General features: G+C 47.2%; 1 protein-coding gene across 2 annotated transcripts in view; it reads right to left on the bottom strand.

The window, feature by feature from the left end:
* LOC135395067 (rho GTPase-activating protein 7-like) overlaps positions 1 to 26,421 on the bottom strand; it is an 89,112-nt gene that overhangs the window by 42,791 nt on the left and 19,900 nt on the right. For both annotated transcript variants that reach the window (XM_064626265.1, XM_064626266.1), the window contains exons 2-8: positions 25,904 to 25,994; positions 11,807 to 11,958; positions 9,979 to 10,990; positions 9,808 to 9,911; positions 8,803 to 9,066; positions 8,513 to 8,738; positions 1,246 to 1,288 (exon numbers count right to left, since the gene is read on the bottom strand). In XM_064626265.1, the coding sequence (XP_064482335.1) occupies positions 1,246 to 1,288; positions 8,513 to 8,738; positions 8,803 to 9,066; positions 9,808 to 9,911; positions 9,979 to 10,990; positions 11,807 to 11,958; positions 25,904 to 25,966 (1,864 nt within the window). In that variant the 5' untranslated portion in view covers positions 25,967 to 25,994. The remainder of the gene's footprint in view (positions 1 to 1,245; positions 1,289 to 8,512; positions 8,739 to 8,802; positions 9,067 to 9,807; positions 9,912 to 9,978; positions 10,991 to 11,806; positions 11,959 to 25,903; positions 25,995 to 26,421) is intronic.

Genomic DNA, 26,421 nt, shown 5'->3' with positions numbered 1-26,421 from the left:
AGAATCGCCTCCTCCGGGACTACGCTGGGGTGAACAGAACACAGCCTAGGGTACGAAAGAAACCGGCTTTCAAACAGTCCTTTCCAGTTAGCTCCTTTGTTGATATGTACACGTTAGGTTCGTCGACTGAAATGCCTATGGGCCTTGCACGCCCATCTGGCAGCAGGAAATGAAAAACAAAGAAACGGAAGATTCGCTAATGAATACAAATGGACGGGCAAGATACCCTATGCGATGGAACCCACGTGGTTTCAAATTTTCGTCGACCGGACCATTCGAGAGCTGATTCCCACGTGGAACTAACTGGGCGGCACAGCGTATTCAGCATGACCTATGGTCCGTCTCTAACGAGTGCCACCCCTATTTGAAGCTCCCAATAAAGCGCTGAAATTGTTCATCCCGTGCGGCCCTTCTTGGTTACAGGGCCGCGGTGTCTGAAAATTGCACCGCTGGGAAGTATAAAAACCGGGCTTTTATTGCGCTCATATCGGGGCCGTCATGTTCCATAAGTGCAACCAGACAGTTGGTCGAATGCAGATGTGGTTAGAAAGCAAGCGATCCATGACAACAGTCGTCTTCGGTCGACCGATTCGAGTGCCCCGCATGCGCATTACGAATGGGAGTTCGTTTTATTCCGCGACCACGCCATCGCCACTGATGTCGCCAAGCAAAATGACAACTGCCCAGAATATGTTTATTGTTCTGGACGATGGAAAGCGTGCGCAGGAAGTTGTTGGATGCAGCGACGTGTTGAGTAGAGCACATTTGTGGCTGTGTATGGATCACCCCTTGTTTGCTCCTCATAGTCCTACTATGGATACACACACGGTCGGGTGAAATCGAAACTGCTTTTTTACATCCTCTCGATTCGCGAGATAGACACCATGAACAACGTCCTCAGGTTCGAGGCTTCCGCGAAGATAAATGCCACGTTTAGCACAAAGAAAAGCGCGTGTCAAATCAATCTGGAATATTCAAAATTGCTCGAGTTCGCTTCCCCTACGCTTTTCAAATAGACCGTTCTTTTGCTTCGTGCAGAAACTCAAACTTCCTAATACAGGATTTTGCTTCCATTCGTTTAGGACGTATTCCATCTTCAGCGGGACAATGAGTGACGAAATCGAAATAAGGAAAGCCGATGGAGGATTTTCTGCCGACTTTCTCTGACCGCATCGTGGTTTTACAGTGCTTGCACAAAATTTAGCCACCAACAGTGACGTCGACGATTAAACGATTTGCACGTACCTTTCACGTCCTTGGCAGATTGAGAGCGCTCTTGAAGGAACACCTGCAAAGTGGATATCTCGTTAGCTGCAAAACAAAAAGACAGACACGTACGTATGTTTTATTGTACCGGACACGACCTTTATGGTATGAAAGATGATCGTGTATGCTCTGTAGTGAAGAAGACGACGACAAATACAATTAAAGTTTTCAAAAAAATCCACAAATGTCCTTGGTTCACCAATGTATAAAAGTCGAGAAAATGCGCTTAATGTCAACGCTTTTTTCTCGCATATACCTCTAAATCGTCACTGAATTTTCCAGACAGGGAATTCCGGCATACTCACAACATCCGGCGTCCGCTCCTGTCACGTATTCCATCGAATAGAATTCAAACTGCGCAACCATTTCGCGTGGGATTTTCGGTACCGTGATCAGTGGTCCACGAGGAATAAAATGACATAGTTTCGAAATCAACCGGAACCGTTCCTTTAAGCACCCTGTATACGTCATGCGTCGGATTTATCCGAAAAACATACATCGGTAAAATTTAAAGCAATTCGGTTTTGTCTGGAGAACACCCGCTTTTACTGAGTAACTGAAAGATGACCAAGAAAAGTCAAGGTTGGGTAGCTCCCATTTCGCCTATTCCCATTGTGCTTAATTCTTTGTAGCAGACCCATTCACCACCTAAAATGGGACGCAATCGCTCGCATCACTTGTTACCTAGAGTCACTAAATAAGCTTCGCTTCAGAGTATCGACACTGAGGTCCAAGGAAGAGCAGGAGCGCCATCTTGTTTCCGCACCGCACCGGTACTAGACCCCACTGCCCGTAATTTGAGGATCAAAGACAGTAGCACATATAACTATCTCGCAACGGTGTGAAAGGCCCCTCCATGAGAGTCCTCCCAAAGTTGGAATATGCAGCCTCCGTGTGGGATACTACTAATACTGCACAATCTCGAGCTCGATAGAAGCGGTACAAAACAGTTCATATTCGGTAATTACAACCCCACCGCGGCAGTGACAATCCGCCTCTGCTTTCCACTCGGCCAACAACAATTCGTTTCCGTTTGTTTAAATAAAATATGTTATCGTAATAATTACCTTAGAGAATCGTTAATCCAACAGCCTACATATATCTCAACTCGTACAGATCACCCCCAGAAAGTGGGCATTCCCTCATGTTCAACAAGGTCATTTCTGCCTCGTACATCGTTGGAGTGGAACCGCCTTCCCGGTGCCATTACCTCCATTACTGACGCCAAGCAATTTAAGAAATGTTCGTGCGATTATTTCGCTGCACGGTCATTTTTGTGCTCTCTTGTGCACACTTGTGCTCTCATTGTTTGCTCTAATCGACACAAACGTTTCATTTTCTTTCTTTTTTATTTACCTCCATGTAATCTATGCAATTTGTTCATCTGGACTGTGTAAATCTTTCTGTAGGCCGCTCATACTAACATTATATTGCTAAATGTTAGCCAATCCCCTTTGTATTGCCTCACGGCCCTGAGGGTAAATAAATGAATGAGTTGGAAGGTCGCACAACAAGGCAACCATCCACCATGAGCCTGCATATCCTTTTAGGGGCCATAAACGAGCTTCCTGCACGTGACCCGTGGATGCCACGCGACTAAAGCTTCTTCTTCTTACATGCACCCGCTCCGTGACCAGCTCAGAGCAGTGTCCATTAGGAGGAGCCTTAAAAAAGGCTCGACATGTCAATCAAATTGAGCGTTTTTCATTGGCTGCTGTTTCGTATGCTGGCCACAATGACACCAAAATTTCCCAGGGCGTCAGTCGTGACGTTGCCCACATACGTGAGGCCGACAACGGCAAGCCCTATCACCACCACCACCACCACCACCACCAAAATTTCCCGAAAATGGTGGCGCAGCTTGGAACAGAGAATTTCGTGACAATTAATTACTTCATAGTTCCATAGTGTTGTATCTCAGAGGCGGGGCCACTAACCTCGGAGCTCTTATCTCCTTCCAACTACACGGATATTCCATTCTCATTAAGGAACATTAATCCCGGGCTCGTGCTTGAAAATGCTGTTGCGAGGAGTTAGCGCTCGGATATCTCCGTGTTTATTCGTCTGTTGGATGGATTAAAGAGGAAAACGGGCTGAAGGAAGTCTTCGGTCGAACTCATTCCACCGGCTTTTCTCAAAGGCGTCGGAAGAGAGAGAGAGAGAGAAGACGTGGAAAGGGTAGAGAGAAAGAAAGAATGGATGGATGAGTGCCAGCTGTGCCACCAGGTATGACGTCACATGTTCACATGAAAAAGAATACGGAAATATAAATGTCTCTGCGCGCGCGTCAAACGAAACTAGTGGGCGGCCGATCATCAGAGTGCCGACGAGCAGGAACGGAAACGTTTGGGTGCTGCGCGCCGTGCGCCAGAAGCGTCGCACACAGCTCGTCGAGCTCAACGAGTAACCCTTCCGAAAACATTAAAAGCCATGTCAACGAAAGTTTCAAGAGAGTTGAGCTACGACGATGGGCTACCGCGTGGAAATGCGAGAAGAGGCGGCACTTTTTTTTTTTATATATAGAGAATTTGTTTCTTTTTCTACAAAAGAAACTGACACCTGAAAATCCGTCGCTCGTTTGCTCAGCCTCGATCGAGGGAAGAGCAACACAGAGTTTTATTTAGATGGAAAGTGCTCCGTGAAAGATACATGGAAACAGAAACCAATTAATTACTAAAAAAAAATCACGAAGTTTCGACGGAAGTATTTGCTCAGTTTTTTTTTTTTTTTTTCGGCGAAGGTCCAGACTGCTACGGCACAGGTGCCGAAAGCTTCCGAAGTAAATTACAATTTAGGAACTTTAATTAATGAGCGCATGTTGACAAGATTCGAACCCGTGTCACCTCCCAGTCTCCAGCACGACCTTGGCTACCACCAAAAAGGGGAAGACGCCTTCTTAGCCCACACGCTACCGACTGAGCCACCAAGGGCGTCGACAACACAGAGGCCCTTCAGGTTCCTATAAACGCCTGCCGTTAAGCATCAAAAGGGGTCTGTCTGAAGGGAGTAGATGAATTTGTCGGGTGACCAATTCAATCTGTTTTCGTCAACATCAACATGAAAAATGTCCTCCTCGCATAGCTTCTTGAATCAGAATCGATGCGGCCGACAATTTGCTCGTCCCCAAACGACAGTTCTATTACCATTGTAGTAGGGAATATATTTTGTAATGGATGGGGTAAACCGACATGTGCTGCGTTTTTCTAGCAAAAAAAGAAAACATTACGTTACGTTAACTCGGGAAATTTCTCAGCACTCCAGAAAATTTCGGAAAATCCGAGTGCTCGTCACGAAAAAAGTGGGTCGAAACGCCAAGCGAAAATCCTGCATGTTTTAGTAAAATGCTGCCAATTGAGAAAACGCGTCGTTGATATAGGGAACGTTTTCGGCGCCTTAGTTAGGCAAAATTTAATCATTTCCTGGGACTCACCGATAACTGCAGAGGCACAAGACAGCTTCTCTGCACTGACGGGCTGTCGTGCAGAGGAGCGCTGGTTCATCAGCGTCAAATAAATAATCGATAATAGCACGCAATAGTAAATTGACGAGTGTGATTTTAGCGATAAAACGAGAAGACGTGTTGGCTGATAACTGAACATAACTGATGAACGCAGGAAGACACGGACTAAACGAGAGACATAGACAATGGTTCGACTACAAGTGACGTTTAATAACAACGGCCCGCGCTATAGAAGGCTAGAATATTTTTGGCTATTTAGGCTAGAATGATTTTGAATAGAGCATGTTTTCCCTCGGCGTTGTCTATTTACCGGTCAAAGAACTAAAAACGAAGCTTAAATATGAATACAGCTCCAAACTAGCGTTCATGCGAACGAGCTGGTCATAAATAGTGTCAGTTTGTGTTCTCATACCATTAGCCAGTAGCCGTAACCTGAATGTTCTGCGACAGATGGACCCCAACCTAAGATTTTTCATGCCTGGCGGCGTACCCCTGAGACTCTTATTCACCGTCTTCGAGTTGGCGTCCCGTTCTGCCGTTCTTTACTACACAGGATGGGTCTGGTTGAGTCTCCATTGTGCCCCGAGTGTGATATGGTGGATGACGTCTTGCTGCAGTGCCGCCACTTCAGATCAGAGAGACAGTCACTCCTTGCCGACATTTTACGGATGACGGACCGCCCAGTGGAGCTGGCTGATTGGGTCCTTGGGATACTCCGCGCAATCAACGAAAGGCAATCCGACTGCTGGTAGCCTTCTTGAGCGAGACTGGTCTCAAAAACTTTGTTATCAAGTGCGAACTCCATCTTAGTGTGAACTGCTGACACCGTATTTTGTAGATCTGTAGTGTGCAATAGTGCTTTCCCGCTCAATTGATTGAGTGCCCGTGAGAATGTGAGGGATCCCGCTATGATTTGTTTTGATTGCTGTGAGGATTTTGATTCAGAGGGTGTAATAGCAATACAGCTCTTGCAATGGAGCAGGTAGCACCCATGGTGGGTTGCTGAAAGCTCCAAAGTTCACTTTATTTTACTAATTTGTTAACTAACAACTACCGTTAGCTCGAGAAGACGCCTTAAAGTCCGAAGCAGCAACTATCTAAAAATGTGCCGCTAAAAGCTTCACCAAGTTCCTCATAGACATCTATATGTGTCGCGAAGGTACGGTAAATAAATAAATGAATCGGACCTTCCAGTGGCTCCTTTCATACACTATACAGACACGTTTCGGTCCGAATGTATATTGAAGAGCGTCTTTGTGCAGAGCCACGATGGTTCTTCTCCTTCAGCAAAGACGTCTGCATCAAAGGGGTAGAGCTTAAACGCGTACGTGCAATTCCCAACTTAGAATCGATCGAACGAAGTCTTGGCGTGCCCAACGGGATGAGGATTTCTATTAACGGCTCAAATGATAAATGTCACGGGGGTGGTGTTTAAATGCCGTTATTCCTCGGATATGGCTCGGTGTTTCAGATTTGAAGGCGTACTTAGTCCCTAAAATGCGCCCTACCAGAGTATCGAGACAGTGGAGTATCAGCAGTGGTGACCTTTAGGTGTCCTTCAATTAGGCGATGGGCGCGCCACGAGAGGCCTATTCGGACTCGTATGAGAGGAATTACACTCCTTTAGAACGAAACACGAGAAAGTATCGTAGGACTTTCGGAATTTTGCTGCCCCGAGTTCTCCAACGAATAAAATGAGCTCCCGCGAAAGAATGATGAGCCTGGCCTCTGTTCCGCTCAACTTGTGAAAAGAGCGCACCACAGAACGAGAGGACGTCGTGACGTAACATGGCCCCCGACACGTGATCCGTGACGTACAGCGCCACAGGTCAAATATGTATAAGCGGCGCGCGAGCAGAGAAGACGGAACAAAGAAAAAAAAAAAGGCCTTTTCCACGTCACGCAAGGGTCGTGTCGGTCGTTTTTTTCTGTTTTTTTTTTTTTTTTTTTTGGAATAGTGACTCCTGGTGGATAGCATGACGTTGGCAGGGTTTCGAGCCACGTTGAATGTCACCTCATTGCTCCTTTAATGGAGTCTTTGGGCATTACGGCAAATTATCGTTCACTACGTTACAAACCTGACATGAACGTCAGAATCGAAATATCTCCCAGACGGCGGCTAAAAAGTGCGCACTTTGGCACGTCAATCGATGCGAGTGCATTACCACTATCACGGGGCGCCCCCTTTCGGAGCAGAGCACAAGTAAGAACAAGTTGCTCCAAATTCAAAGCACGTTAACACCTCCTTTGCTGCATGGTTCCGCGCAGACGATTTCACTGACCATGTGACAACAGAAAACGGCCTTCCGTGGAAAACTTGACGACATAAGGACAAGATAGACTAGGCTGTGCGAGGGTAACGGCGCGTCCACTTTTACCTGTAGCTATGCAACTGCATAGCTGTCCATAACATACTTCCCCCTTTATTTAATGCGTTAGCACTAGGTCGGAAAAAGTTGATGCTTTCTTGACGGGCAGTGTTCCATCGCCGCCTGATAACATCGGCTTCTATTTCGCCACTGTATACGGACGAAAGCACCGCAACCGCCTTCATCAGTTCCGAGTTTGACGGCTGCGCTGAGAGACGGCAAGTCGTCGATATCCCGAACACGTGGAGCGAACATACTTCTGGCACAATTCCGCAAGTCGGCTTCACCTAACGCCTGTGCGCTTCAGGGGAAGCTCGCTTTACGGCACTGTCGCGCGACTCGCGGTTGGACAGCACGTGCTGGGCTATAACTGGGCCTTCGCGAATTTCGCCAGTGCTGGGCAAAATAGAGTCACTGCCTCCTTCACTCGGAGTAATGGAAAATGAACAGTCACTGCCTATTTTCTTGCCTCAATGTACAGGGTGGGTGCAGATAAAGTTGCCCCACATTTTCGCACATAGCGCGTTCCTTGCATACGGTACGAACTTCCGGCGGCGCACGACGGTGCATTTATGCGCTGCAAATCGAGAAAAAAAAATCGTGGTAACCAAACTCTGCGCAATAAAATCGTTAGAAACGCGAACTTAGCTCCGTGTATTTCCAATGGGATATTTGCAGTGTAGTACAGTCGCAGCGCCCTACCGTTGGGGGTGCCACTCACGCAGAAACAAAACGAGATGTCGTACGCCTAGCGGCAGCTAGACGCAACTGTGCCGTGACCGCCATGTTGACTTCTGCATAGAAAAATCGGGATGCACTGGGAGCAACTTTTGCGTGGATAACTTTTTTGTTACGTGGATTGGTTACTACGACTTTTTGGTTCGTTCTCATCGGATAAATGCGTCATCCCTTGCCACTGGAAGTTCATGCAGTAAGCAGGGAACGCCATACGTGCATAAATCTGGGGCTACTTTATCTGCACCCACCCTGTATATATATTTGGTTTAATTCTTTTCATTCTAATACCTATTATTGGCGAGCCACCTAGCGAGCTATGCTTGTGCGACGGAAACACGATTTATACTTGCTTTTGCGCGGTTTATGTTTATACTCCCGATTTCACACACGTTACTTTGAGTCCTGAAAAACTATATCAATAACAGTATTCTTCATTTCGATGAACTGTCCATGGACCTTCGCGAACATGGGGACGTCTCACTACAGAGGCCCGTCACACCGCGTGTGTTCCACTGCGTAACGTGTATTGGGCCAGTTGGTACTTAACCTAAACTTTAGTGACGAAAGTAAACACAAAGACAAGACAGGTGAAGTCACTGTCAACTACAAGCCCCCGGTTCCCGAAAAGTTGATGGCATCACTAGTCTAGACAGACGACCAAAGAAGCGTAAGAATCTACCTTGACCTCCTCTTCCGGCGTGTTCGATGCTGATGAGGTTATTAGTCCCGGTACAATTACCGCGTGCTTGGCAGAGACGCTCAGTGTATTCGGAGGTTTCAATAGCATGGGAGCGGAGCAGGCCTTCTGGTTCAACGGCTGCCTCCGACTCATGGGAGCTGTCTTGGACACAGGGCGTGGTAACGAACGCGTGTCAGAATCTTTCCCCGCTGTACTGTAGCAGTTGCTGAAAGAGGACTCTAATTAACGAAGCAAGCCACACAACAATGGGGAACGACCAAAGAACGCACCTCGTTCCATTGCACCCATTCACTAGAGTGGGTAGAGAAGGACTGGCTGTTGCAACCGGTGTACCGATAGCATTCACGGACCCTTCGGAATGCACCGAATCGGAGGCTTGGGAACTGGGTGAAGCCCGTGGAGTGAGCGGTGTCAAGGGAGCATCGCACGACGAAGAAGATAGTGCGGGAGACGTTGTCCTGGTTGGCGTCCTTAGGCTCTCCTTTGAGGAGCTCAGGTCTTGGCCACAGTCGGTCAGCCACGTGAAACTGGAACTGATTGGAAACACTATCGTGAGTATTTATTTTATTCGCTTTTGGCGGTTGTACGATAAATCGATGCGTTCTTGTAGAAGAACACTGACCACGAGAGGGACGTCTTTAATCCGCACAGCGTCTAGAACCCCTACAACAGGATAAGTAAGTCTGACGTCTCGCTAGGCTCTCTATGTAAAGGCAACACATCAACCCGTGCCTCCAACAGATCTTTACGGGAAATTTAATTGCGCAGTGGTGAAAAATTTCTCTTCATAGACTGCTCGGTTAACTGAGCAATCTTCCGAGCTAAACGTCATTTCCTTTAAAGCCTTCCTTTTGAGATTTCCATAATAACTCGTAAGATGTTTGCTGAAAACAGTTCTTCCTGTCAAGAAACGGCCGGTGTTTTTTTTTTTTTTTTCAATTAAAGTACGCTGCATTTTAAACCACGAACAGTTGAAATCGCCCTCCAGACCTCTCTTCCGCGTTCATCCTTTCGCTTCTTGACGACTCCTGTGCTTGCGTGTGTGCTTACGTTGGGATTACACACTGCTCGCACAATGGAGTGCCGGCCAATCATTGAAGCTCATTGAATCATTGAAGCGTGCGCGGTGACGTCGTTGGTGACATGCTGGCGGTCTTAGCGTGTCGTCAAGGTCTTCATATAACTCGTATTAATTTTCTCCCGAGAAAACTGTTCGCTTGCCGAACATAGATGGGCTATGCCAAACGAAAGAATTGTTTCCCCGAAAAACCTACCTCGGTGACAACTGTGGTGTCGTCTGAGTGACAGCGTCCTGAGGTGGCGGCGGTTCATGAGGTGGCTCTACACTCTTGAGGAATTCTTCCAGGTCTTGACGACTCTGTGCATACAAGATATGTGCATCTTATTCCTTCAACTTTCGATACACGCTCAAAGGCTACACTCACCACTACGGAACCAGAGTGAGTCGTCGATGTCGACGACCAGGTCGCTGTGCCGTCAAAGACGCCAGGGGAGTCCAGCTGGTCACTCACCAAAGGCTGAAACTCCACCGCTCCAGGCGCGAGTTCACTGCCAGCAACCAATTGTGTCCTGAACGAGTTGAGCCGATCTTCACCGCAAGTGCTGCTCAAATCCAAGATGAGACGTTTCCGCAGTGGAACTTGGTCAGCGTCATTTTCTTTAATGAAAAGCTCCGGTAGTTCTTCAACATCACCTGGTTCCTGAATCCGCAACTCTATTTCCGGCATGATCCCGCCTACAGTATCGAGCTCTTGAATGTGTATCCGCTCAAGAGGTGGCACGCCAACTTCTGCGAGGTTATACTGCTGGACATCGCTACTAAAGAGACCCTTGTCTTCTTCCATACATTTTTCTGGCCGTTCGTCGGGATCGTAGTAAAGCTGCTGATTCTTGTAGAGGGAACCGTCAAAGTTCACTTGGGAGTCATACCTTTCGACGTCTACGGCGCAGCTTCCAAGACATCCCGGATAACTATTGGAACGGCACAGCACTGGTTCTCCGCCCACGCATTTCGCCGTTGTAAAAGTCGGCCAGGAGGGAGACTTATGTGAGAGTGAGGCAAAAGCCGCCACTTGATCATGTTCGCAAACAGACGGCCAGAAGACAAGTTCTTCCACGGGCAGTTGGAGACACTTTTCAGGCACGGTTTTCACTTCCTGTCTGCGATGACTCACAGTTACCGTTTCTACTTGAGGTTCGTCATTCTGGAGCCCATTTACACGAGTAGCGTGGTGGTGATCGCCAGCGCTTTCTGGAATGTCTTCAGCGAAGGTACCGTTGACGGCTTGCACGAGGCGATCCGTGTAAACAGCTAATAAATTGGCGTCACCACTCGGAGGTCGAGAGAAATTTAATGAACTCCAGCCATAGTAAGGATCCCATTCTTCAACCTGATGAGTTTTACTGCCGTTCATACAGGAGGGAGATATGCACGACCTGCGGCGCAATCAGAGTAAATAAAATCCTCGCGACAAAGAAAAATTAGTCTAGCGTTACATTTTCGGTAGTTTCGTTTCGCGAGTAAGATGGGAGCCATAAGGAACCTAAAACGGTAACTGGGCCCGAGATATAGCGCGGCGGACAGAAGTCGCATTTACTTGGGCATGCTTTCGGTACTCGCAGTGCAACACGAGAATGCTACTCTTTTAACAGCCTGGCTTCGATGGGGATCTTTCTCTCTGTTACGCGCTCACATTTTAATTGGCGCACGAATATTTGGAAATATGCGCCGCAAATCTGATTCTATAGCGATGCCTCGAATTTATTTTGTCATATTAAAGGAGCAGTGAGGTGGCATTTAACGTGGCTCTCATTCGTCAAGCTGTCCATCAGGAACCACCATGCAAGAGATTTTCGCTCTGTGGTGTATTATAACGCCACAATCAAATTTACAAATCCTCGCGTGACGTTGGGAAGTCCTCGCCTTTCTTCTCAGCTCACGCGCCGCTTATACAGGTTTGCTTGAGCTATGACGCTCTACGTCACGAGTCACGTGTCCGGGGACCATGTTCCCTCGTTTTTTCAGATACGCTCTTTTCAGTAGTGGAAGATTAATTTTTGAAAGGTGTGCTGAGAAGAGCCCTGGAGCGCGCCCTGTAGGTCATCTGCACTCGCCGTACGTCGTCGTCAGTGTAGTCATTACATTCGCGAGCAAGCCATTGGTCGACAACAGTCCCTTGGGGCTCTTCTTAGTGTGTATTTGCAATACTCAAAACGAGACTTTTTATTTTAGAAAACAACATTGCACTGTACCCGTCACTGCTATGAGAACGCCTCTTCCTGGGCACTCCTTGAAAGGCATCTTCGGTCGCGTCTTCGTCGTACGACTTTTTCCGACAGCCGGCAAAGAGTTGGTCGGACGACTCGGATGCCAGCAGGTCTTCTACAGCTTTGCCCACTGCATCCTGCAAAGTCATTACTACGCGCGTGAACGTATGCAAACTCATGACAACATCGCCATGGACGATACAACTAAGTTAAGACAACATCAGCGGTGGTGATTATGCCAACTGCACGGAAAGTATCAGCCTCAAGGGAGGGAGTAAGTTATGGAGAATTAAACCACGCCATGACTCTCAAGGCAGCAATAAGTGAAGGGGGTATCAGTCCACCACAGAAGAAAGCCTCCTGACTTTGAGCTATTACCCCTTATTTGCCAATGGGGGACCAATGAGGTCGCTCCACGGACAATAGGGGTCCGACCTAAGCTTCAAGTTTCTCTCGCAGACTTTCCACAGGGCCCATTTCCCCAAAATAACTGTCTACTATTCTTTCCCATGCCTCGCTCGAAGCTACAAGTGAAATTTTGGAAACATCACGTAGAAACATCCACAACTCTATAGTTGATCAAAAGAACAGCCAGCAGGATGCATGTTAACAAATCACGCAAATGTAAGACTCGAAAGTGCACCCTAAACTGCTGTTGAGGGTTACTTGCTTTTGTTGCGAGGTTGCAAAGTGTTGTATAGATTCTTTTAGTCAGTATGACTTGGAATATACAGGGTGTTTCACAAAAAATGAGCAAAAGTTCTTTTTTTAGAAAAAGGTTCATCGTACACCAAAAAGACTGACTGCATAGCATTACCAGTGGTGTGAGGATACTCGAACTATTTTTTGTTTTGTAATTAATTAATTAGAAAAATTAATTAGTGAGTTTATAAGGGCTAGAATAGGTCAGTAATTATAAGGATTAGAGCCAAAATGTCAATGAGAAAGTTGTAGCGGGCGATAAAATGACACGAAACCCATTGATTCCAACTGTGTATCTCTATATAATGAATCCTTTTTTTTTTCCGGCTCCAAAGACTAACTTTCGGGGTGCAAAAAATCGACCTGTCGCAGATGCTTGAGAAGTGAATGTCAAGTCAAAATGTCAATGAGAACTGTGACTGGTCTTTGTCCAATAACAGGACGCTCGAGAGCACTGTCCAGGTCCCGCGTCGGTTTTTTTCAAAGCCAAAGTCAGACTTTGGAGCCGGGAAAAAAAGGAACTGTTACAGGTACAAAGCTGCAGTCAACAGGTTTCGTGTCGTTGTATCGCCCGCTACAACTTTCTCATTTACATTTTGGCTGTAATCATTATAATTAAAAACTGGCTCATTAATTTAGCTTAATTAATTAAGTACAAAACAGGAGTATTGGATGGTGTATCCTCACACCAGTAGTTCCATTATGCAGTCCGTCTTTTAGTATGCGATGTACTTTTTTTTTTTTTAACTTTGGCTCATTTTTCGTGAAACCCACATTAACAACCAATTGTGTGTACACTGTTCCCTGGTTACGAAGCGAGTTCCTCGGCTTCTTTATTGTCTCCCCTGGTACCCTACATGTATCTTTTGTAAAAGGAGCTCCAGCATTTTCAATTCATTTTTTGTTAGACTCCCACTTGAAACAGAAAACAAAGAATAACAACACTAAACGAAATATTCAAGATGCATCAGGTGTTGACCGCAAACCTAATAACTTTTCCAATTAGAGATCAAAATATTTCGCCAGATTTTTTATGTAGAACTACGTCTTTCTCCGTACTATAGACACGTGGAAGAGGTAACCTAGGAACTGAGTTCCACATCAAAATGCAACCTGGCAGGAAAATGTAAATTTAGACCCAAGTCGGATTATGACTCGAAATTTTCAAACATGCTCGAGAAGCACAACGCAAAGCACGATAGCGTCCAACGAGATGCCAAGCCAAGGCCGCTGGAATTGAAACTAATGCTACGTTCCCAAATGAGCGAGTTTCACAGCAAAGCGGCCTCGCACTATTCCGTCTGGGGGCTCGGGAAAGACGCTGCACCAGAAGATAATGCCATCCCGTGTGGTTCTTCTAAGTCACCTCACACAATGCAACGCTCAAGGTTTCAAACTTTTTATACAGTAATACAGATGCAAGCGCAACTAAGAGGGAAGGATTTTTTTCGCACATTCACCAAGCGTGGATTGTGTTTTGGGTAAAAATAAAATACGCGTTGATTTCCGAGTTGTGCTGTAATGAAGAGTTTTTAATATTGCACTGACCCTCGCGCGTTGGTTTTCCAGAAACTTGTCTATCCATCTTTCCATCACTGCTATACTGCGTAATATATACGTATTACTGGGAGTAGATTTACATGCAAGATGAGCCCGCCCACACTTGTGTGGTTGCATGTTTCACGTGACCCAAGGTAGGCATGCGAACAATTTCACACCAAACACATCACACCACCACCACCACAATTTCAACCATCTGGGGAATTCTTTGGAATCACACAGTGCTGGAAACAACGCTAACATCGGGGCTCCCTTTTCGGTGGTCGCCTGGGTACCTAGAAACCGCCTCCCCTGACGTAACCGTGACGTGAGAGAGCGTTCGCTCGGGAACTCAGCCCACGCTACTTTCCCACCTGGCTTTTCCCATCGGTATTCATCTTCAGCAAGCCAACCGCTGATCAGGGTCACAGGGGCCACTAGGGACTCGAAGAGAGACAACAGTGAGCACGGTTCCCGGCCTCCACTTGGGATAGTCATCCCCAGCAATTCCGTGCTATGGAAGCGCTCACGTATCAGTTACGGTACTGTCGTCCTCTCTCCCTGGAGCCAGCACTGCTTCAGCTCCTCACTGGAGCCCACCCGCCTCGCAATGCACTTGTCCACCTAGTTATACGCTGCTGCTTCACCCACTGCGATAACAAGCCGTGTGGCCCCACCGTACCTCAACCGCGTGTTGTCCTCATTCTCCTCTTCCTGATACTACTACCGCGCGCCATGGCAGGAAGTTTCATCGGCAATGTCCAGGGGTGAGGCCACGAGTTGATGATCTCCAGTACATCCGGGACATCCCATCAGGATCTCTTCTACATTTAGCTGAGCGAGTGTAGGGTGGAGTCACCTTTTGCAGTAGCAACCCCAGGCGATCTCGGAATCCGCCATCCTTGTGCAGATAGTCCACTTGGGTCACTTTGCCTGGCTGCGTTAATAAGGCACAGTCCCTGATTTTACTTGTCCGCGCCAAAGGGCGCTCACTGATTAGCCTTGTCGGAGTGTCGTTTTCCCCGATTTTCAGAAAGGGACTCTCTGGAATACCCTCAACGTCCGGCTTCTGTTCTTGTCATGCATTACATCAAACTGCACAAAAACTATTCCACTAACCCGCGTCGGATTTTCGGCGCTATTGTCGGTGATGAACGATGAGTAAAGCGACACTATAGTTTCGAAATCGATGATTGCGAGAGTTCCACTATTTACTATGACTAAGCAATGAGGGCAAGAAGTAACTTAAATTGCACATATCTGCACAAATCAATGGAAATTGGTATCAACACTGTTGCCTATTCTTCTGCAGCTGTGCCCAAGCACAGAAAGGCGCTAAAGGACAGAAGCTATGCTGAGCCCTGTTCAACAGCCTGCATGTCACCGTTACACCAGGAATTCAGTGATTCCACAACAGACACAATCCCACCATTATGCCAATACATATATGAAGAGCTTAAAGGAAAATCACGAGAAAACTAATCACGTTATTCAGAAACTGAAGCAAAAGGTGTGGACACTCGAGGCTGATGTCCATACCACCCAAAAGAATTTGACATTCTGATGAGAAGATCAAGTCCGAGCCTATGACAAAGGTGGGCACACCTGGTCTCCACCTACAGTCAACGAAAGGCTACGAGACCGGTACCGAAGTATAAGGAGAGCACGAAAAGCTGTTAATAACTGTGAAGAAGGCAAATGAGCATTTCTCAGTGGTAGCGACAAGCAATCCGACTGCAATCAAGATATATGCCACTGGTGGGGATAACGTTTTACCCCACAAATGACCCGTCCACCGGCCCGTCGATGGATTTCGTTGCCACACACCATGCACTGCATGCTTGCGTAGAGGTATGCGTCCATTCTACACAGACGACGTAATGTCGCCAGGACACCTCCGCTTCTCTATAAAATAAGTCTTCTCCACCCGCCCAAACACCCCACTTGCGCCGTTGAAATTGATATTCCACATCTTCTTCTCGACCGCCGCAGATTCGACACCCCTCGAGCCACGCTCAGACGACGCCTACTCGAGCTGCGGTGCAAAGACTTTTCTCTGGACAGCTGCTCGGCTCGGTACGACATCCCACACAGCGGTCTGTGACCAAAGCAGTTTTGACGTTCCTGAGCGACACAAAGTCTCATGAACAGCCTGTGAACTCGAGTCTTGTCATATCATTTGTCAGTGCCCCACCCCGTCACACCATCATACGCATTTCCCTCAACTTTTTTTAAAATCATCTTCGTCTTTAACCTATCTCAGCCTTCCTTTACCTTTTGTTAGTTTGTCCTTTATTTCCTAATTCTTTTTCTTCTTATTTATTTCCTTTTACTTTTAAATTTATTTACTTATTTTTAGTTTCCTTTCTCGTTCCTTTTTCCTGCGGAATAGCGAGCCGACATACCGTTTGACTGACTTTTCCTCCCTTATTTTTTTCTTTGTCCTAATAAATATATCCCCCCCCCTCCTCCGAATGATGCGCCTAATTTATTTTTACAGTGTGAGGAATACACTTCAAAAGCAAGGTGGCTACCACTGGCACTCTTGATCTGAAAACACCTTTCCGGGCACTAGCGAGCATATTTCCTGCTAAACAAATTCTGGTCACATATGTACCATGCATCACAGCCTCATCTGCACCAACTTGTCTTAGATCGTGGAACTGCAGACTGTTGGCCAACGATCTTCTTGATGCTCCAGAGGTTTCTCGCCGCTGCAAGCCATCAACGTGTGCATGTTCACACCGCGGACGTCCCTCCATCTTCAAGCGTTCAACGAAGCATTGCTCACTCATTGCCCAGTCCATATTTCACTACTCGCCTTTGTGTGTGTGTGTGTCGCGAAAAGGATTTCAACAGTCAGATGTAGTGGTGAGGGAACGCGTTTTTGCAATGGAAGAAAAAGGGTTGCCCGCTTTATTTACCGTTCTTTTCTTTTTCTGCGGCACGAATCGTCTAAGTGTAGATTAATTATCTCGCTTTGTACAATCTAGAAATGAAGTAAATTGATGAAAGACGAGCAGATTTTCATCGAATGCGTTGTATCGCCGTCGAGAGTAAGTCGAGAAAGTTTCAAATTAGTTGTCTTTCTTCCTGACCACATTATCTATAGTTTACTTATTTATCTATTAATTGTGTCGTTTGCCAAGTGTCAACTGTAAGCTCGCAAGAAAGAAGAAGGGCAGTGTCTTTTGTGTGATCCTTAGCACTGGGTATTTATGTTTGTCCACGTCGTCATGGTTTGCATGGTTTACAATCGTTCCGGTCTTCAGTATGAATTTAATTATTTCCAGGGTCTTCCTCGAATGTTTACATCCTCTGTTTCTTTACTCGTAGAGTGGATATTACACGATTTTACTTTCCAGAGATGTATATGAAGACGCTCCCCGATCACGGAAGGAAGGAGAGCCTTTCGTCTTTGAACAATGTGCTTCAGCTACAATGACCGACGCATGAAACGTCTATCTAACTACATGAGTGACAAACAATGCACGTACACTGAGCAATGGCGCTCATTGGAGCGCAGTGCCGTCCATCGTCCCATATGTTACGAATCGTTCAATAAATTATACCGAATGCACCTCGGATGTACTCAGAAGAGCTATGTTTGATGCAGACCTTGGACAAAGTGAACCTATGAATATAGATGAACTTGATATATGGACAAAGACTATGGTTGCCTCTACTTTCCCGACATCGTTCCCTAGACCATTTGCATCACTTTACCACCGGCTCCGCCTCAACGTGCCCTATAGCCGACGTCTTCTTCACAAGCTTGGAAAGGCGGATTCATCCAACTGTGGCGCCTGTGGGGCTGTTGAGGACACTGAACATATCGTGTTATCCTGTCCACGGTATCAGCAGCACAGACATGCCTAGAAATTTCAAATTTTCTAGTCGCGGAACCGGTTGATTACGAAAACAAATAACATTAGGTGGTGTTTGAACGCTTTTCGTGGGGACGTAAAAAGGACATATAGCATATGTCTTGGTCCACCAAAGGGAGAGGGCGCAGACTACATGATGATGAAGGAACCGAGAGACACGCAGACAAACATGACACAGTAAATGGTTTAATAACACCTAAATAGGGACTTGTTGGGTATTTAGGAGGCTCGGTGTTATTACTGTGTCCGTGTCTCTCGGTCATTCGTTCCTGCGTTATGGCTCGTTGCTGCAGAAGACACTGCGTTGCTCCATGAATACAGCTTGGGACAAAAGTTGACGGAACACGGCATTGGCGTATTTAATTCGTGGGAGCGGTCAAATAAGAAATGGGCTGTGCTATCGATCTCTCAATATGTGTCTGCTATAGAGTGTCGTTCCAATGGACAAATGTGACACCTCAGTGTTCCGTAAACAAGCGTCACAGATGGAGCGAACCAGAGAAACTTGATGAACCTGAGTCGGGGTGTTTTCTCATGAAGCCGCTATCATTACACGGAGTGACGCATCGAATGGAGTCTTTTCGCGGGTTTTCGAGATGAGTAATGTGAGGGCTTTGCCACTTTAGGGACCATTTGTACGGATTGCAGACGATTGCGAAACCAGCTAGTCTACGTGTCATATGTCTTTGCACTGCGCATGCAGTGACCAAACGACAATGTCCATGAACGGAGGTTCCAAACGTGGGAGGTCAAAAGCAGGTTAGGCCTACGCCGGGCTTTAGAAGGCGTCGGAATTCTGTGGGCGGCTTGCGTTCACTTCCTTGCATAGGCGGAACCTTCATTAACGAAGAACGTGACACGCGTGGCTTAAATGGGGCAGTAACTACTTCTTTAGTAATTAAACTACATCTGAGAGGCAGTAGCTATAGTTACATCCAGGGCAGGGTAACGGACGCATTTTCGTTACAGTTTCCATTTTCGTTACGGCTATATTTTCGTTTACGTTATTCGGTTCCGATACCAGCCTTTCGATTTCGTTTCCGTTACTGTTTGTTTCCGGTAATGGAAAGGCTGTTACAAAGCTGCGGGAGGACAGCCCGTCCGGCTCTGTCGATCTGCACCCTGTTTTGCCCAAGTGCTGCTTCGGTGTCACGCGTACACACTACACAAGTAATTTTACGTCGTTTAGGATGCGCACAGCTGGGTAGGATAAAAACAAGTAGGAACATGTCCTCAGTCACTCAACTCAACCAGCAACTCAAGATGGGAGTGACCGTCATCCAATGGCGCATCCTCAGGCAGACGCTCTCAGTAGTAAATAATATAGTGTCACAGTAACGGTGAAATGAAAAAGAAGTAGAGAAGTAAATAAATAAATAAAAGTCTTACGCTTTCATCCTCCTGCTATGGTGGAGTAGAGTGCGTGGAGCCTATGATTTGTAAGTCTCATGTGTTGATGTCATGGAGTTATGAGTACGGGGACGAGTAGGTAAGCGAGGGATGCACCCTCGAGATCATTTCTATGCTCGAGATCCAATATTGCGGTTTGTTTCCACGCTCTCGTGTAGCATTTAGATCATTACAGGGAATGGAGTCATCAAAATATAAATGTGAAATGAAAAGTCACTCAAATGTAGTCGCACAACAGGAATAGCCATTACCTGAACCAATACCGGACGATAATATTCGTTTCCGTTTCTGTTTCCGTTACCGTTACCCTTCCCTGGTTACAACTACTGCAATATAGTTTCACAAGTGCATATTTCACTACTAAGAATTCACTCTACACTGCTGTATTGTATCGTAGCGAAACACACGACACCTTCCTTGAATCGCGCATTTGAGGGGGAAGATGTTGCCTGCGTGGTTAACACTGTTCTGCGTATTTCTCTTTATATGATACATCTCTACTGCTTGGTCCATTATTGCGGCGCTCGCTGCTTGCTATTGGAAGTTAGTAAAATATGCCCTGAGAATAACCACACTTTCAAGAATTCGATCGACGTTCTTCATCTGCGTGATGTCAAAATCTGTTCGGCGACGCTGGGGAGGCGCTCCACCGCTGCACTGCTTCGTGGCGGGGAGATGAATTTTTCGTAGGCACTGTTTCACGTTGGGGTAGTCCTCCAAGCTCGACAGTTCAAAATATTTAGAATTCCCCTCTGATTTAACTGTTTGATGCGCATTAGCGTCTGAGAAAACACAGGTAATTCAGACTGAGGTCATTCAAAAATTCAATTTAAAAAAAAAATAAAGTATGAGTCAGCATAAAGGACCGTGACTCAGGCCGGGATTTCGTGAGCGAGTACCGTTTACTAAGTCGAAATGACAACAGAGCTCAAAGAAAGTCATCGCGTAAGTCAAAGAGCGTAAGAGCGTCATGCATGTGTGGTCTTACGTTGTCTTACACTCACGTAATCTCATCACGCAGTTGGCAACCTAGGGATGAGTAAGACGCAAACGAGGACCACAGCGGGAGGCGAGCGCATACGAGGAGCCCACAGTATGCTGAGTCGAAGATGAGTGAGTATAAAGGAGCGCCATCCAGGACGGGATCTCTTGAGCGAGCGTACCGTTTAGTAACTCGAAATGATAGAGAAAGGACGCCAACAGAGAGCATCAGGAATGTGTGGTTTCACATTGTCTTACCGTCACGCACTTGGCAACCTAGGGATCAGTAAGACGCAAACGAGGACCACAGCGGAAGCGATCACTCGTCAGACCAACCGCCAAACTCACTCACCAACGAGAAGCCTACCAGTCGCGGTGCAGAAAGATAGCCAAAGGAAAGATAGCCAAACCGTCAGTCCAACCGTCAACCCCAAAATTCGCCCGTCCATACGGCGAGGGACACTGTTGTCCGAACAAGACAAATAAAAACGTGCAATGACGACTCACGTCGGACGAACCGTCAGACCTGCATTCAGGTCCAACCAAAAACTGCAAGTATGGTCTGGACTGACTCCACGGTCACGCTGGACTGGATCAGAGACGACGCGAACAGATGCAAGTCCTTCGTTGGCAACAGGGTTATTGAAATTGAAGAGGACTGTAACAAGTTAAGTTTCAGTGAGGCACTGTCAAGGAAGCGCCAATCCGGCAGACTCGCTGACGAGAGGCACTGCCCAATCACGCAGGACATCTTCAGGGTATGCAGGGTATGCCGTACGCAGGACATCATGCAGGGTATGCAGGACAGTGGGACACTGCCCAATCACTGTCCAGAACAACTGACCATACTTTCAACTGTATGGTATATTGCCATACCAATAACAATGGACCTGCAGACCGTCATCCTCTCTGTCGGACAGCAGTGTCCCTCGCCGTCTGACGCTGTCGACCAGTAGTGCTGGTAGTGGGTGCTCTTTGGCCGTCAGTATAGGATGCTTCACCTCTTTGGGGGGGGGGGGGGGAATATATATTTATTGAAAGGAAAGGTCTGCCAGACCAAGGTCGGCATGCTATTCCATTAAAAAAATAAAAAGAAAACGAAGAATAAATAGAAAGGAAAGGACGAAGAGGAAAAGGTGAGTCTCCGTAAAAAGGAGGAAAAACAAAAACGAAAAGAAAGAAGGGAAGGAAAAAAAATAGCAACGAAGAAAGAAGAAAGAGAAGAAAAAAAAAGAAGAAGAAAGAAAACGAAGGTGAGGCTCCTGGAGCGCGCAGCTCAGAGCTTAGAGGCCAGGCCAGTGCACTTCAGAAAGTGCAGTAAGGCAGTTGTGACGGCCCACTGTTGGTGCTGAGGCACAGGGCCAAGAAGTGCGGCCAGCGTGAGCTGGTTGTGCCCGAAACGTTCGAGGCAGCGGAAAAGGGTATCGCGATGGTCGGTGTACTTGGGGCAGGTCAGCAGGAGGTGTGATGTGTCCGCAACCACTTCGCAAGCATCGCAGAGGGCCGAGATCTGCCTCCCCATCATGCGCTGGACCGGTGGCGTGTATGCCAAGTTGAGGCGCAGTCGGTGGAGGAGTGTCTCTTGTGGTCTTTGGAGACGTCGTGGTGGGGAGAACTCCACCGCCGGGTCGATGGAGCGAAGGAAGTCATTGGAACGGGCGGATTCTCGAATGAATCTCTGCGCCTCTTGGGCGGCCCAGCGGCGGATCTGGATGCGGCAAGCCGAAGGGGTGAGCGGTATGCGCGCCGCGGCGTCGGGTTGTTCGTGTGCGCGCCTGGCCGCAGCATCTGCTCGATCGTTCCCGCCGAGGCCAATGTGGCTGGGTATCCACTGCAGACATATATTGTGCCCGGAAGCAAGGGCGGTGTTGGCTAGGGACATTGCCATTGTGTGCAGGTCGTCCGTTGTTTTGGTGCAGTATGAGTCGAGTGTCTCCAGTGCCGCCTTGCTGTCCGACAGGATCGTCCAGGTTCCTGGGGGCGATGTCGTGATGTGCCGGAGGGCCGCGTGGATTGCGAAGAGCTCGACTTCGGTGGAGGAGGTGGTATGGGAGAGCCTGAAAGCTTGCTCGATGTTACCTTGAGGAACGTAGATGGCTGCAGTGGCCCCATCAAGTGTTACTGATCCGTCTGTATAGATCGCTTGACGCTGTTGATGATGCGTCGATAGGTATTCGAGGACGAGCTGACGCGCAACGGCTAACGGCGTCTCCCTCTTTCGGCCTAGGCCAGGGACGCTGGTCAATACCTGGGGCTTGGCAAGGGCCCATAAAGGAGGGGCGTAGGATACACCTGAGGAGCGATCCGGGAGGATAGCCTTAAGACGGTGGACGGCTCCGCCAAAGGCCGATGCGGGGCGGGCACCTCTTTGGGGTTATCCGAGTACTGAAGTCTTTCGGATAGACGCATCACACCCTTTTCGTCTTGGTACTTTCCGAGGTCAAGCAGTGCAGCTGTTTCGACGTACGTCGTCAGTATAGCTCCACATTTCCTCTCTTCTTCGATGTGGCTGAGGTCACCACAGCTAGTTTCAGTTGATATTGGCCAAAATTTCTCACTTTTAGAAAGCCGTGGCAGACCCTCGAATGCTGTGACGGACAATCCTCTCGTCAGCGAGTCTGCCGCCGCTTCCCGGACAGTGCCTCCACTGAGACTTTTTGCAGCCTTCTCGAATTTCAAAAAAGGCCTGTTGCGGCTTGCATCTGTTCGCGTCGCCTCTGATCCAGTTCAGCGTGACCATGGAGTCAGTCCAGAATTCGATGTCACCCTTGGCCACTTGCAACGACGACTGTAGCAGTTTAGAAATGCGTACACCTATCAAAGCTCCCATCAACTCCAGGCGGGTAAGGGTGAGCTGTTTAAGCGGGGCGACACGTGATTTAGCCAAGACCAGCCGCACCTTAGTTTGTTCAGTGTCGCTCACCGTTCTCAAATATGCACATGCTCCATACGCGCGTGGCGATGCATTACGTGAATATGTGAAGCTCGTAGCAGTATTGTGTTCCTGCACTGCTTGACCTCGGAAAGTACAGCGATTATCAACGGATATTACGGATCACAGACAACATCGACAATACTCAGACAGCGATGGTGGATAACATTCCCGCTTATTCCCGCGGTAACTTAGCTTACGTGTGAAAGACCTTCTGCAGGTGTGAGCTGAGGCTTTGCGCGACATCAATGACCCGAAAGTTGGAGTTGCGCTGCTGGTGCCGTTACCACTTGCTTACATCACAAGATGAACATCTGAGAAAGGTCGAAAACGGAAGATGTAAATAACGATGCTCTTTTGTCTGCTAAAAGAACAGCACCTTTTATACGTATATCTCGGCAGCACGAAAGTTTCACTCCAACAACGAGTCCCACGTAGTGTTGCCAAGTGTTGTTGTACGGATTAAGAGATGTCAGCCTAAATTAAGGCGTGAAAGTGTGGATTGTCACAAGATGCGATCGCAGGATATAAACGACGGACGGAAGTGGTGCACGACCAGCCTTCACCAGTGAAATAATACGATCAACGATATATACGGTCAACCTTCACCAGTGAAATAAAAAATAAAAAAAAAGAATACTGAACAAAGAGGTTGACAGTCTACCACGTTAGACGCATCGGCTACTTTAGAGAGAAGAGCATCAATAGGTATAGAGCATCAATTTCGCGTATAGATGCGCAAGTGCATGGAACAATTCCAGTCTAGAGGATCGTGTTGTGTTCTACTAGCCTGAGAACCGTTGCTTTCGATCATGTGCATGTGGTTACAGTCATATACGACCCTCGTGGGGCACAAAAAGTCCCGTCCACATCTGGGTTTTTTATAAAAACTGCGCGGGATTCCGAACCTTACTTTCCCACATTCATTGGCCCAAAGGATGCAGATTTCTAACCGTCCTCGCAGGCTCTTTCTGATGTACAACATGCCGGTAACCTAGCAACCGGAAATGATGTCACGTCGCGTCTGCGTCGTGTCACGTGGACGTCGCTACAGCGTCTCTACAGGTACAGCAAACTGCTTTGGAAGGTTTCCGTGGCAACATCGAAAAAAAACGTTTCTGTGACAAACAATGCTGCATACAGACACTTTGATTGGTAATGATTCATCGAGACAGTTGACGTACGTATTGTATGAAGCATCGTCAGTGGCCATAAGAACAGTAGGCAAACTTACCGAGCTCTCCGTTATGGAACCTAGACGTCCATCGAAATGGGAAATATCCCACAGGGGTAAGACTGGGTAAAAACGGGACCACCAGATCCCCATCACGGTTTTATCTCTCGTCCACGAGACAATGAAGCCCAGCTGCTGCCTTAGCTACTATTCTATCCCGCCGTCCGAAATCCAATCGGTCGGTGTTGTTCTCGGCGTGCCGAGCGAAGACACGTCCCCTTTCCTCTACTGTTGTTAGTTGATATGCAAAAGCACGTACAGACTTGACGCGCGTCACGGCTCAATTTTGCCTGTTACCCATTATTATGACCAAGTATATCTGCGGGAACGCAAAGAAAATAATTTCCTCCCTTTTAGCACGTTTATTATTACTGTGATGTGATGTGATGTGATGTGATGTGATGTGATGTGATAGCCGTTTATTGCTTTTCTACCACATTATCCGAAATTGTCGCCGTGCCCACGTGAATGAAGCCTACAATGACTAGCCGGCCTCGAATTGTTCAATAATGTACGGGATGTTTCACCTAACGTAAAAAACCTACTTATGCCAAAAAGAGTGAGGTCGTCTTCGGGGAACTTTTGCCACGATTTAGGGCTACTTTAGTTAGCTTCCTTTCGCGGGAAGTCCCAATTTTCTTAATTTAACTGGAAATTTTGCCAAGTCAACGCTTTGTGCCAGAAATAGATAGCCTATGTTGGAAATACCTCGTGCATTTTATAACGATTCAAAAAAGATGCGAAAAATGGCCATTTTGAGAGACGCAAATTTCCTCTATTCCGCAGTCAACGAGGGATTTTCCCTCCCCCACCGTTACGCTAGCGGCGGCCACTAATTTATTTATTTATTCAAGCAGGAGGGGAATAACAAGGATATACAAAACTACTGTTGTTAATCACACAACACGGAAACTCAAATCTATTAATAGAGAGTTTTAGTAGATTGTACGCAAAGGCGATAGCGTATACGTAACAGATAGTGTTGGTCTCTCTTTCTGTTATGGGCGTGCGCAGAATCATACGTACGCTATCACCTTTGCGTACATCGATGATCCCCTTTCACGTTACAACCGAATTCTAACCCTGCCACAAGGGTATTCTTCAATGGCCATTGAACATGCAGGTAGCGCCACACAGCGTTGAAAGAGTGTCTTAAATAACTCCAATGCTCTTTGTGAAGTTGACACACGCTTGGAGCACCAGGCCCTTCTTATTATGGTTCTGATGGACATCGCGTGATATTATGAGAGCCTCTGCGGAGACCCACCAGAACTTGACTGTCGAAATGCTTTATGAGTCCCCTTCGTATCATGCTCAAACACGGATATCATGACGACACCACAGATGTAGATTAGGTAGAAAAGAAAAAGACGTTTAAGGGCGAACCCCTTACTAACCTGCGCTTGTTGCAAGTATGCCTCCAACTCCCGGTACGGATCATGCATATTGGATGGCATCATGCCACAGTCCTCAGCCAAGTCCGTACATCTGAAAGGAGAAATACTAATCAGTACCGCGATATGTGTCACTGTTCATACTGTCAACGATGCGGCCGAGGACGGCATGGTGGAGAGACTCGGTGAGTACGACGCCCATGGTCATAACAACCTGGCAAGTACGTAACATACTGTAGAGCGCATTGCAGGAAGAACAATTGGCGCCTCGCAAGTCCTATGCAGCTCAACCCGTCGAATCGAATGCATGCACTCCTAGTCCGAAAATCCGTATCGGTTCTTAAAGCCCGTTCAATAATATATATTCAAATCAGGCCACATGGCCCATGGTCACGGGTCATGAGGACAATTCCAAAACGCCCATTCACAATCTGACAGACTCTGAAAGAAATAATATATCTGCATTTTCTAGCGAGATCCATCTAGTCCGAACACATTCGGGTCTAAGGGCAGGTTTATAT

Source organism: Ornithodoros turicata, chromosome 5, assembly GCF_037126465.1.
Source record: "Ornithodoros turicata isolate Travis chromosome 5, ASM3712646v1, whole genome shotgun sequence".
Classification (NCBI taxonomy): domain Eukaryota; kingdom Metazoa; phylum Arthropoda; class Arachnida; order Ixodida; family Argasidae; genus Ornithodoros; species Ornithodoros turicata.
Note: the sequence above shows the minus strand (reverse complement) of the source record. Positions and strands in the feature narration are given on the sequence as shown.